Source organism: Falco cherrug, chromosome W (assembly GCF_023634085.1).
Source record: "Falco cherrug isolate bFalChe1 chromosome W, bFalChe1.pri, whole genome shotgun sequence".
NCBI lineage: Eukaryota > Metazoa > Chordata > Aves > Falconiformes > Falconidae > Falco > Falco cherrug.
In genome coordinates this window covers 6,260,263-6,274,559 of record NC_073719.1, presented here as the reverse complement: position 1 = coordinate 6,274,559, position 14,297 = coordinate 6,260,263, and the positions used below count along the sequence as shown (strand labels likewise).

At 45.2% G+C, this 14,297-nt stretch overlaps 1 protein-coding gene across 1 annotated transcript; it reads left to right on the top strand.

Annotated features, from left to right (window-relative positions):
• The first annotated feature begins 2,040 nt into the window (after window positions 1-2,040).
• LOC129734625 (endogenous retrovirus group K member 5 Gag polyprotein-like) lies at window positions 2,041-2,749 on the top strand. Its single transcript, XM_055698260.1, has one exon. It carries the CDS (start codon window positions 2,132-2,134, stop codon window positions 2,747-2,749), a length of 618 nt encoding a protein of 205 aa, XP_055554235.1. The 5' UTR covers window positions 2,041-2,131.
• Window positions 2,750-14,297: the final 11,548 nt, after the last annotated feature.

Genomic DNA, 14,297 nt, shown 5'->3' with positions numbered 1-14,297 from the left:
ACCATACAAAGCAATAACTTCCAATCGTGCAGTGTGAGTGTATAAGGCTCTGCCATCACTTCAAGAAGGGACATAGCAAATGTATTATGAATCCTCCCTTCCTGCACTGCTTTGTTTAACTCTTTTCATCTTCTGCAGGTTGATCACCTTTCTTTTTATCTGCTTTCTTAGCTTCTGGGATTTTGTTTTCTTCAGAGGGCGGTTCTGATGAGCTTATAGGGCCTTGTCCTTTCGCCTCTTGGATCATACTGGACAGTAACCTGAGTGAGCTTTCAGCAGCAGCAGATCTAGAATACAGCACTGACACATCATTCTGTGACCTGAAAAACTTATTAACATCTTTGTGGTCGCCCATTTCTTCTTCAACTGGAGACACCTTCAATGAGCACATAAACGCTAGCAAGAATACCACCAGGCCGAGCAGCAGCAGCAACAGCAGGAGCCGTTCGTGGCACCACACAGCTCCCGCACCTTCTCCCAGCACAGCCATCACTGCTGTCTAGCCAGACCCACTCTGGACCTGCCACCACTGCAGGCTGCTGCCACATCTGGCCGTGTACTCTGCCGCTATTGCCCATTACCCTCAGTCTCTTAACTCCACGGCAGCCAGGCTTCCATCTCTTTGATCCCAACAGCTCACTTTAACCGGTGTCTGATCCAGATCCCCAGGCTCTTCCCACCTATCTCAACGTGATCTGGATCGCAGGCTATCCCCGCCTGTCTTCGCTACATTGGGTCACTGCCATCACTGTTTCAAACATCCCCTGGCACAGCCATCATCGCTGTCTGCAGGACAAGGCCTCAAGGACAAGAGTCCAAGTACTGTTAGCCTGATGAATAGAGACATGTTAGAACGTGTAGGGCACAAGCCCTGGGAACAAAGGAGCAAGCTAACTGCAGACTCTTGAGCCGTTGCAGTTGAGATGGCAACCAGATGGACAAAGAGGAACAAGTAGCCAGATAAGGGAATGGATAGTGCCGATAAGGAACTTTATTAATTAAGGAAGTCACGTAGGAAGAAACCCCCTAATCTTAGAATAGAAATTGTTGCTATGACAAGGTAAACTAATCAGTTCCTATTGTTTTAACGGTGTGCCTTAAATGTCAACCAATCAGTGTTTTTTATGTTTAAGATTTAACCAATCAGTGTGTAATATGTAGGAGATAGAAACGTATATAATTGTAAGAAAATCACTAATAAACGGACAACTTGCTTGCATCAAGCTGCGTCCCGTCTCTTCATTCGCCGCAAATTGGTGACCCCCGACGTGATCCGGTGAAGGATCTGACGTGGAGGGGATCTCGAATCACCTATCTGAGCGACTTGCAGTGAATCCCACAGAACTTTGAATGATCTACTGAAAGGAAGCAGGAGCCGGCCGGCCTGAAATCCCTCCGGAGTTGAGAGGTGAGCTGTGGGAAATCCGTAATGGGGAATCAGGCTTCATCCCCAGAAAGAGACGTTTATGAGCTTATGAAAGGTCTTCTTAATAAACATAAGAAAAGTATTTCTGAGCAAGACCTTAAAGCAATGCTCAAATGGGTGCAAGTAAATATGCCCGCAGTGACTGCATCTACAATTTTTACGCGGGAACTTTGGGACGACACAGGGGTGAAATTGTGGGATTCTGCGACAAAAGGCAATACTGAGTCCCACCGTTTGCTCTCTTCATGGAGAGTTATTTTTGAGACTATGAAAGCACAGGAAGAAAAGCCAGAGGAAGGAGAGGAGGAGGAATCGCAAGCTCCTACAGCTCTTTCCTTATCAGCCTCTAAGTCACAGTGCTCTAGACCCCTGGGTGTCAATGCAGTGGAGTATCCACCAGAAGAAGATCCCTTTGACCCAGGACCGATAGACCCTGAAAAAGAACCTGATTTATACCCTCCTGTATACCCTCCTGATCTACGTGATGTGTGGACAAAAATAAACAAGCCTTAAAGGAGGGGGATTTAGAAATGGCTAAAACTATAGTTGCTCCGGTCTTGTATACTCAGGGTTGGGCAGGGGGAGCACGATGGGAGGCTCTTTCTTTTTCGGTTGTTAAAAGAACTGCGCCGCACAGTTACGGAACATGGTATTTCTTCTCCCTATTTTATAAGTCTGTTATCTTCTGTGTTTGATACTTATATCATGACTCCTCATGATTTGAAATCTTTAGCACGATTGTTACTAACCCCGACTCAGTACACGTTATGGGAATCGCATTGGAGAGGAGGACTGCAAGCACTCCTACTCACGTATGTTAATCATAATGATGCTGCATTAGCTGCACTAACAATAGAACATCTTACAGGCACCGGTGCACATGCTGATCCTGTAGCACAGGCTCAAAACTGCCCCCGTGCGGCTCTCGAGGCAATTAGAGAAGAGGCGAAAAAGGCTTTCTTCCAGGTCCCTGACTTACAAAAGCCACAAAAAGCTTTTACTAACATCACTCAGGAGTCTCGAGAACCTTATATGCAGTTTATTGATAGACTAAAACAGGCTTTGGAACGTCAAGTAGATAATGCGGAAGCTCGGGATATATTGCTAACAAAACTAGCTGTTGAAAATGCTAATGTTGATTGTAAAAGGCTATTGAAGTCTCTTCCCAACCCAAACCCCACTCTGGTGGAAATGGTGGAAGCATGTAACCGAATCAGTACGGTTGACCACAAGTTTGAAGCTATGACTGATGCTTTTGAAACGATGCGTGGTGTGGGAAATTGCTATGGTTGTGGTAAGCCTGGTCATCTAAAGAGAAATTGACTTGCACAGGCTGCAGGGAATAAACAACAACCTCCTGGTTGGAGTTTGTCCGAAATGTCGGAAAGGGCGTCATTATGTTAATCAATGTCAATCTAAGTATGACTTCCAGGGACAACCGATACAGGGAAACCGACCACGGAGCGTGGGGCAGTGACGCGCGCAGACACAAGTGCCACAGCTGACATTTCAACAAGCTCGGAGAGAAGTACCGACACCTCAAGTCTCTGTCCAGCAACCTCAGGCAGCGCCGGATTGGACCTGGCAACCTCACACACAGTAACGTTGCTCGATTCCTCGGTTCATTTATTATCAACAAATGTCAAAGGACCATTACCCCCTGATACACAAGCTCTATTAATTGGTAGATCTTCCACAACATTGTCTGGTCTATTTGTTTTACCAGGTGTTATTGACTCTGACAGTGTGGACGAAATCAAAATTATGGCATGGACTCCATTTCCGCCTTGTACGATACCTCAAGGTAGTCGAATAGCGCAATTGATTCTGATTCTGGCAAGGGTAAGCTTTCTTACTACTGATCACCCTCCGCAGAGGAGAGGAGGTTTTGGATCTACAGGGTTACCTCATATTTTGTGGGTACAATCCATTTCTCCACAGCGACCTATGTATCAGTGTACCCTTATTTACAATGACCAACAAATAGCACTAAATGGAATCATTGACACTGGAGCTGATGTCACAGTAATTTCTCAAGCTAAATGGCCTCCGCAATGGCCATTGACTAATGTCTCTCAGACACTGGCTGGGATTGGGGGGACCGGTAACAGTCGTCAGAGTTTGGAACTAATTTGAATTCAAGGACCAGAGGGACATGTGGCTTCTGTTAAACCTTTTGTGCTACCTGTCCCTATGGTTTTGTGGGGACGTGATGTATTGTCACAATGGGGAATGTCTATCTGTACACATTTTTAGATGGGGCCATTGAAGTGCGCGACACCCTAAAAATAACCTGGAAAACTGATGTTCCTATTTGGGTGGATCAATGGCCCCTTCCTTTGGAAAAACTTTGCGTACTTCAAAACTTAGTCTCAGAACAACTGTCCAAAGGACACATTGTACCTTCTACTAGCCCATGGAATTCACCTGTTTTTGTTATTAAAAAACAAACTGGCAAGTGGCGCTTGCTCCATGATCTCAGAAAAATTAATGATGCTATGGAAGATATGGGAGCCCTCCAACCTGGGCTCCCATCCCCAACTATGATCCCTCGACATTGGCATCTAACTGTCATAGATCTTAAAGATTGATTTTTCAGTATCCCGTTGCATCCAGATGATGCCCCAAAATTTGCTTTTTCAATTCCAAGCATCAACATGCAAGCTCCGTTGCAGAGATATCAGTGGGTTGTACTGCCACAAGGTATGAAAAATAGTCCTACAATGTGTCAATGGTATGTTGCAAAAATACTCAGTCCTGTCCGAAATGCTATGCCTACTGTGTTATTGTATCATTGTATGGATGAACTTTTAGTGGCAGCACAACATCACGAAGTCATGGAGAAAGCTGTAGCCCTTGTTACAGATGCCATGAATTTGGCTGGTCTCTGTATAGCACCAGAAAAGGTCCAAAAGTTTCCCCCTTGGAAATATCTGGGCTGGCGAATAAGAGCACAAACTATTGTTCCTCAACCATTGCAGATCAATACCAATGTAAGAAACCTGCATGATGCACAAAAATTACTGGGAAGAATAAATTGGGTTCGACCGTTATTGGGAATTTCTAATACAGACTTGGGTCCTCTGTTTGAACTACTAAAAGGGGACACTAATCTTTGTTCTCCACGTAATCTTAACTCTGAAGCAGATATATCTTTACAAAAGGTTGCCTCAGCTATCACTTCTCGACAGGCCCAACGATGGGCCCCTGAACTACCTTTTTACTTGATTATTTTAAACCCTGCACGACAGCCTCATGCCCTGATATTTCAATGGGACCTTCAGAACTCAGACCCCTTGTTAATTATTGAACGGATCTTTTTACCTAACCAGTCTACAAAAACTATTTTGACGCAACATGAAATGTTTGCCTCTGATTGTTAAAGCTAGATCACGCTTGTTAACCTTATCAGGGAAGGATTTTGTCTGTATTTGTCTACCAATAACAACAGTATACTTACAATGGCTTTATCAGCGATCAGACACCTTTGTTAGGGCACTTGTCGACTATACAGGTCAAATAACTTCCCATCCACCTTCACACAAACTGTTTAACATTGACTTTCGTCTAATGTTAAAACCCAAAAGAAGCGAACAACCCTTACAGGCACTTACTGTGTTTACAGATGGATCAGGCAAATCACATAAATCTGTTCTTCTGTGGTGGGATGATCAACGGAGACGATGGGACTCGGACATAGAGACAGTCTCCGGTTCACTTCAAATAGTAGAACTAAATGCAGTTGTTCGCATTTTCCGAAAATGGAATGTACCACTCAACCTTGTTACTGATTCCGCTTATGTTGCAGGTATTGTTACACGAGCCGAAGCTTCTGTGCTGCGGAATGTTTCACATTCACAACTTTTTACCCTGTTACAGGAACTTATTTTCCTTTTGGACTCTCGATCTGCGCCTTATTTTGTTATGCATATTAGGTCTCACACCTCACTACCTGGTTTTCTTGCAGAAGGCAATTGACGAGCTGATCTATTGACGTTACCAGTTCAAGTACTGCCAGACCGTATTGCACAAGCTAAACTAAGTCACTCTTTTTTCCATCAAAATGCTGGAGCTCTTAAACGACAGTTTGACCTTACTTCTCAACAAGCGTCAAATATTATTGCTGTCTGTCCTGATTGTCAAAAACATTCTTTCCCATCAATTGCTGCAGGAGTTAACCCTAGAGGATTACAAAGCCTACAATTATGGCAAACAGATGTTACACATTATTCTGAATTTGGTAACCTTAAATATATCCACTCTTCTATTGATACATTTTCAGGTGCCTTGTTTGCCTCTTGTCACACAGGAGAAAAGGCACGAGATGTTCGTAGACATTTAATGCGTGCTTTTGCTACTTTGGGTATTCCCTCAAAGATAAAGACAGATAATGGTCCAGCTTATGTTTCAACAACTATAAAAACCTTTTTTGCCCTATGGGGTATAACTCATATTACTGGCATTCCTCATTCCCCCACCGGTCAATCTCTCATTGAACGGTCTCATCAGTCTCTAAAACGTCTATTACAACAACAAAAAGGGGGAATGGGAATGGCTATTCTGGAGGAACGGTTACAGAAAGCATTGTATGTTTTTAATTTTTTAAATTTTTCTTTAATAGATAACAACCCACTGATAGTTCGACATTTTACTGCAAATACCTCCTTCAAGGCACGGGTTAAAGCCCCAGTACTGGTTTGAGATCCAGAAACAGGTAAAATTATGGGACCATATCCTCTTGTTACATGGGGAAAAGGTTATGCTTGTGTCTCCACAGAAAAAGGACCCAGATGGATCCCAGCGAAGAATGTAAGACCTTTCCGTGAACCTTTACCGCAGACAACTGATACTGACACCGACCCTACAAAATGAAATAAAAACTGTGTGAGGATTTCTGTTTTGCATTAATGTCAGATACCCAAATTCAGGATATAGAATCTAGATTTCGCTTTTTATAGCGCCTAGAATGAACACTATCATCCTGGATCAAACCACTTAACAAAGGTAATACGTTTGGACCAGACCAGATCCCCAACGCACTGATGGCACCGCTAGCAGATATTATCTTCCCTTACATCAACTTTCAACGACACTGTCATGAACCAGATTGGACAGCATCTCAATTTCTACAGTTATGTTGCTATGAACATGGACCATTCTGTTGACCGTGGATCAAGATTCATTGTGAACTCTGTGATCAGGATAGCTGGCGAGTTGTAAGACTAAGGGACAGATGGGGTCATTGGATGTGTTCTGGGTGTTACAATCAACTATTAAGGTTTAATCAGATACAGTGGGCTGAACGTTTAATGGGAAAGCCTCTTTTGGAGATAGAGGGAGTTATAGGATTAGGTTCTGAGATTTTGCCAAACTTAGTTTTTGTAAATTTTTTATCATTGATTGAAAGCCTAGAAGTACGGGCTACTGCATGGTTGTTGTTTCAATATATTATATTAGCAAGCAGAATTTATATTATTAACAAGAACATTATTATAGGATTAGAGTGTGGACAATCAATTGCAGTGCCTCGGTTGTGGACAGTACTGTCGCGACGGAGGGAAGACGCAGTCACTCAATATGAGTGATCAGCAGACTTCGTTTATTGTGCCTTACAGTCACCTTTTATGCCTTGTTATAATTAGCTCATACATATTACAAAAGTTAAGCTCATTATTGGTTAGTTGCCTAAATATCAAGCCCGCCCCTAGTTTCTCTTCTGTAGTTATCTGTTCCCACCTGCAACATTCTTTTCCCACCACAATCTTCCTGTTATTGTGTAACTTTTGCTTTACTTCAGATAAGCTGAGAGCGATGTGCATTTTTGTCCAGCCAGCTGGACTATGTCTATGTGACCCTTTTCAGCTAGCCAGTTATCCACAATTCCCCCGTTTTTATTTTGGGCAACATAGGCTTGGTTGACCATTTTCAATAACAGCGTTTTAACACAGGAACATACACAGCCAACTTATAAAATCTCAGTTCAGAAGTATAATTCCTGAAATACTTGAAAAATAAAGTTAGCTTGAAGCTTTAATTTAGATGCTCTTTCTGTTCCCTCTTCCCTCATCCACCAACACTGTAACCTCATCATAGAAAGCCATCAAATTTGTCAGGCACGATTTGCCCTGTATGAAGCCATGTTGTCTGTCACCAATCACCTTGATTTCCATGTACCTTAGCATAGTTTTCAGGAGGACCTGCTCCAAGATCTTGCCAGGTACAGAGGTTGGACTGACCGGCTTGTAATTTCCCAGGTCTTCCTTTTTTCATTTTTTAAAAATGGGCATTACGTTTCACCTTTTCCAGTCAGTGGGAACTTCACTGGGCTGCCATGACTTCTCAAATATGATCAATAGTGGCTTAGCCACTTCATATGCTAGTTCCCTCAGGACCTGTGGATGCATCTCATCAGGTCCCATGGACTTGTGCACCTTCAGATTCCTTAGATGGTCTCAAACCTTGTCTTCTCTTACAGCAGGCTGTTCTTCATTCTCCCAGTCCCTGCCTTTGCCTTCTGCGACTTGGGTGGTGTGGCTGGAGCACTTGCTGGTGAAGACCGAGGCAAAAAAGTCATTGAGCCTTCTCTATATCCCAGGTAACTAGGTCTCTTATTTCCTTCCAGAGCAGGTCCACATTTTCCCTAGTCTTCCTTTTATCACCGACATACTTATAGAAGCTTTTATTATTCTCCTTGGCCAGATTTAATTCTATCAGGGCTTTTGCTTTCCTAACCTCATCCCTGGATGCTTGAACAGTTTCTGTGTATTCTTCCCAGGCTACTTGTCCTTGCTTCCACCCTCTGTAGGCTTCCTTTTTGTGTTTGAGTTTGTCCTGGAGCTCCTTGTTCATCCATGCAGGCCTCCTGCTGTTTTTGCCTGACTTCCTCTTTGTTGGGATGCATTGCTCCTGAGCTTGGAGGAGGTGATCCTTGAATATTAACCAACTTTCTTGAGCCCCTCTTCCCTCCAGGCTGTTATCCCATGGTACTCTACCAAGCAGATACCTGAAGAAGCCAAAGTCTGCTCTCCTAAAGTGCAGGGTAGTGAGCTTGCTGTGTGTTTTCGTCGCTGCCCTAAGGATCTTGAACTCCACTATTTCATGGTCACTGCAGCCAAGGCTGCCCTTGAGTTTCACATTCCCCACCAGCCCCTCCTTGTTAGTGAGAACAAGTTCACGCATGGCACCTCTCCTCGTTGGCTCCTCTATCACTTAGAGAAGGAACTTATTGTCAACGCATTCCAGGAACCTCCTGGATTGCTTATGCCCAGCTGTGTTGTCCCTCCAGCAGATATCAGGGTGGTTGAAGTCCCCCATGAGGACCAGGGCTTGTGAACATGAGGCAGCTCCTAACTGCCTATAGAGGGCTTCACCTGCTCAGTCTCCCTGGTCTGGTGGCCTGTAGCAGACCCACACTATAATGTCGCCTGTCCCTGTCCTCCCTTTGATCCTGACCCATGTACTCTCAGTTGGCTCCTCATCCATGCCCAGGCAAAGCTCCATGCACTCCAGCTGGTCATTGACATAGAGGGTGATGCCCCCTCCTTGTCACCCCTGCCTCTCCTTCCTAAAGAGCTTGTATCCTTCCATTACAACACTCCAGTCACAGAAGTCATCCCACCATGTCTCTGTGATGCCAATTAGATCATAACCCTGCAGGTATGCGCATGTCTCTAACTCCTCTTGTTTATGCCCCATGCTACATGTATTTGCATTTAAGTTGGGCCCCCGCTGACCCCATAGGAACACCACTAGCTACAGGCCTCCAGCTAGACTCTGTGCCATTAATCACAACCCTCTGAGGTCTGCCATTCAGCCAGATCTCAGTCCTCCTCACTGTCCACTCATCTAACCCACACTTCCTGAGCTTACCTATGAGGATGTTGTAGGAGACAGTGTCAAAAGCCTTGCTGAGGTCAAGGTTGACAACATTCACCACTCTCCCCTCGTCTACCCAGCCAGTCATTCCATCGTAGAAGGCTATCAGGTTGGTCAGCCATGATTTCCCCTTGATGAATCCATGTTGACTCCTCCCGATAACCTTCTTTTCCTCCACATGCTTCGAGATGACCTCCAGGATGAGCTGTTCCATTACCTTTCCAGGGATGGAGGTGAGGCTGACTGGCCTGTAGTTTCCTGGGTCCTCCTTCTTGCCCTTTTTGAAGGCTGGAGTGACACTGGTTTTCCTCCAGTCCTCAGGCACCTCTCCTTTTCTCCATGACTTTTCAAAGGGGATGGAGAGTGGATTTGCCATAATATCTGCCAGCTTCCTCAGCATTTGGGGGTGCATCCCATTGGGGCCCATGGATTTGTGGGTATCAAGTTTGCTCAAGTGTTCTCTAATGTGATCCTCCTCGACCAAGTTGTGAGGTTCAGGCTGTTGTTTGGAAAAAAAAGCAGCCAACAAAGAAGTTTGCTGAAGAAGGAAAACAGCCATTGAAGCCATAAAGAGAGGAGCAGGACTGGGCATAGGTCAGGTAGTTTCTCATTTTTGAGAGCCTCTCCCTACTGTGCATATGTGATAACAATGCCTCGTTCACACCCTCTGTCTCAAGGGGAACAAAGCCCAAAGATAAAAACTATCTATTGGCTAAGGGTGAGCATACATCCAGTGTTGTAATACCTCCATGTTGTGTCTAAATTGATAAAAAAGGCTTGCCTATCAAAATTATACATGCAAAAAGCCTACGTGACTGTAAGGGTATAAAATCTTAACTCAGAAAGTGCTCTATGTAGCTCCCTCTCAGCTGGCCTGAGATCCCTTATCATCATCACACAGTGTTTTTCCTCTGAGCAGGTCATATGTCTGTTTACTTTGTCTGCTTACTATAATGTGTCGATCAACTTTGTAGTCTATTTCTTTACCTTTATGTGCGTTTATTATAATACTATCAAGGGTGATCAACATATGATCACTACCTCCATTACATCAACAGGGACAGTGGTTTTCTTGTGAGTATTGATTTATGGTGTTTTATTAAAGTAATCTTATTAATTACATGGTGAGTCCTAGTGTTTGGTTGCACTGCCTGGGTCTATAACCGGTGAAGCAGATTCCCTGCTCTGGGTAGCAGGCGGGAAGTCTGTCGGGTCATGACACAAAGGAGAGTCTTCCTTTCTCCAGACTTCCTCTCTTGCCTCCAGGGTCTGGGAAACCTGAGGGGTGGCCTTGGCAGTGAAGACTGAAGAAGGCATTCAGTAACTCAGCTTCCTCTGTATCCTTTGACACAAGGGCACTCACCATTCAGCAGCAGGCCCGCATTTTCTCTAGTCATCCTTTTCCTACTGATATACTTGAAAAAGCCCTTCTTGTTATCCTTGACCTATGTGGTGGGTTGACCTTGGCTGGACACCAGGTGCCCACCAAGCCGTTCTATCATTCCCCTCCTCAGCAGAACAGGGAGGGAAGAAAATAAGATGGAAAAAAAAAAAGCTTCTGTGTCAAGATAAAAGGAGTTTAATGAAGCAATAGCAAAAGTCATGCATGTAGAAGTGAAGGAAAACAAAAGATGTTATTCTCTACTTCCCATCAGCAGACAATATTTGGCCACTTCCTGGGAAGCAGGGCTTCAGTACGCATAGCGGTTGATCCAGAAGACAAATGTTGTAAATAACAAATATCTCCACTTCCTCTTCCTTTCCTTTAGCTTTTATATTTGAGCATACATCATATGGTATGGAATATCCCTTTGGTCAGTTTGGGTCAGCTGTCCTGGCTATGTCTCCTCCTATTCTCTTGCCCACACTCAGCCTATTGATGGGGTGGGGGGAAGGCTGGAGAGACAGCCTTGATGCTGTGTGAGCACAGCTCAGTAGTAGCCCAAACACTGGTGTGTTATCATCACCTTTCTAGCTACCAATACAAAGCACAGCAGTATGATGGCTGCTATGGGGCTCAGCCAGACCAAATACAATCTCCACCCCTTAATCCATACCATTTGCATCATGCTTAGGTAGGTCCCACATAACACACACCAGCAGATCTCGTAATGAGGGTCCGGGATGCCGTTGGCCTTCTTGGCCACCTGGGCACACTGCTGGCTCATGTTCAGCCAGCTGTCAACCAGCACCCACAGGTCCTTTCCTGCCAGTCAGCTTTCCAGCCACTCTTCCCCAAGCCTCGATCGTTGCATGAGGTTGTTGTGACCCAAGTGCAGGACCTGGCAATTCTCCTTGTTGAACTTCATACAATTAGCCTCATCCCATCAATCCAGCCTGTACAGGTCCCTCTGCAGAGCCTTCCTATCCTCAAGCAGATCAACACTCCCACCCACCTTGGTGTCATCTGCAAACTTACTGAGGGTGCACTTGATCCCCTCCTCCAGATCGTCCATAAAAATATTAAACAGAACTGGCCCCCATACTGAGCCCTGTGGAACACCACTTGTGATTGGTCACCAGCTGGACGTAACTCCATTCACTGCCACTCTTTGGGCTTGGGTACAGCCAGCTTTTTATCCAGCATAAAGTATACCTGTCCAAGCCATGAGCAGCCAGTTTCTCCAGGAGAATGCTGTGGGAGATGATGTGTCAAAGGCTTTACTAAGGTCCAGGTAGACAACATCCACAGTCTTTTCCTCATTCACCCTCATCTTGTCAGGAGATCAGGTTCATCAAGCAGGACCTGCCTTTCATAAACCCATGCTGGCTGGGCCCGATCCCCTAGTTGTCCTGCACATGCCGTGTGATGGTGCTCAGGATGATCTGCTCCATAACCTTCCCTGGCACCGAGGTCAAGCTGACAGGCCTGTAGTTTCCCAGATCATTCTTCCTGCCCTTCTTGTAGATGGGCATCAGATTGGCTAACCTCCAATCTTCTGGGACCTCCCCAGTTAGCCAGGACTGTTGATAAATGACAGAGTTGCTTGGCGAGCTCTTCCGCCAGCTCCCTGTGCATGTCTAAGTGGAGCAGCAAGTTCACTACTCATCTCCTCCTGGACTGTGGTGACTTCATTGTGCTCCTTGTCCCAGACTTCCAACTCAGGGGGCTGAGTACCCTGAGGGTGACTGGTTTTGCTAATAAAGACTGAGGCAAAGAAAGGCATTAAGTACCTTTTCCTCATCCTTTGTGGCAGTGTTCTTTGCCACATACAATAAAGGATGGAGATTATTCTTGACCCTCCTTTTGTTTCTAATGTATTTGTACAAACATTTTTTGTTATCTTTTATGGCAGTGGGCAGCCTGAGTTCTAGCTGGGCTTTCACCTCTCTAATCTTTGTCCCACATAACATCATGACATACTTTATAGTCTTCCTGATTTGCCTGCCAGATGTTCAAAGGGAGGGTCTCCTCTAGACATCATGCAACTGACGCTACATGGAGTAAGTGTTTAGTGTTGGTAATGCAATAGGCTTGAATGGGGAACCTCAATTGCCCAGGAATCCTGAAAGAGACCATGGACTGTCCAGAAGGCTGAAACTGTGGAGTGTCTCCAGAGGTGGTGACTTGTTCTATATAATAAAATACCAGAAAATGAGAAGCAATATGCCCTGTTTACAGATGGATCCTGTCGTATTGTGGAAAAACATCAAAGGTGGAAAGCTGCTGTGTGGAGTCCTACACAAGAAGTCACAGAAACTGCTGAAGGAAAAGGAGAATCGAGTCAATTTGCAAAGGTGAAAGCAATCCAGCTGGCTTTAGATATTGCTGAATGAGAAAAATGGCCAGTACTTTATACTGAGTCATGGTGGCAAATGCTCTTTTGGGGTGGCTACAGCAATGGAAGTAGACCAACTGGCAGCACAGAGGTAAATATATTTGGGCTGCTGCATTGTGGCAAGTTATTGCTGCCCAGGTAGACCATCTGATTGTAACAATTCTGTGCCTGGGACAGAGTAATGCTGGGCACAAGTTGGGAGAGGAATGGCTGGAGAGTGACCCTGCAGAAAGGGATGTGGAGGTGCTGGTTGACAGGAGGCTCAATATGAATCAGCAGCGTGCCCTGGCAGCCAAGAGAGCAAACCGCATTGTGGGGTACGTTAAACACAGCATAACCAGCAGGTCAAAGGAGGTGATTATCCTGCTGTACTCGGCTGTAATCTTGCTGTATTCAGCATTGGTGCGACCTCACCTTGAGTTCTGCATGCAGTTCTGGGCTCCACAATTTAAGAAGGATGTGAAGGTCCTTGAATGCATCCAGAGGAGGGCAACAAAGCTGGTGAAAAGGCTGGAAGGCACGTCCTATGAGGAGCAGCTAAGGACTTTGGAGAAAAGGAGGCTGAGGGGCAACCTCATTGTTCCCTACAGCTTCCTGAGGAGGGGAAGTGAAGAGGGAGGTGCTGATCTCTTTTCCCTGGTATCCAGTGTTAGGATGCCCTATGCCTGTCAGTGTTTAAGAGGCATTTGGACAATGCCCTTAACATCACACTTTAACTTTTGGTCAGCCCTGAATTGGTCAGGCAGTTGAACTAGATGATCATTGTAGGTCTCTTCCATCTGAAAACTCCTATCCCATCCAGTATTGATAAGCCTCCGCTAGTCTCTGCAGTCACTTCCAATCACAAAACACAGCACGAGCCTAGTCCCTGGCCCATCAAATGAGGCTCTAGGCCAGGGATCCTCAAACTTTTTAAACAGGGGGCCAGCACGTGGATGAAGTGGCAGGCACGATACCTGCGTAGGTAGTCATGTGCAGAGTGATTTGGAAGTACAGCTTGTCCTTGCCTCCTTTTGCATTATAAGGTCTCTGCCAATAGTATGAGGGGAAGTGCAGGTAAGGACTGAGCTCCAGGCAGATTGTAGTAGAAGAGAAGGCTCAGGCTAAGTTACCAGACCATTTTCTCTCCCTACCCCTGCCTTGGAAGTAGAAGAAGTATACAGACTGGGCCTGTGTTCTCGCTTCTGCTTTTGGGAGATTTGAGAGCTCCATTGCTG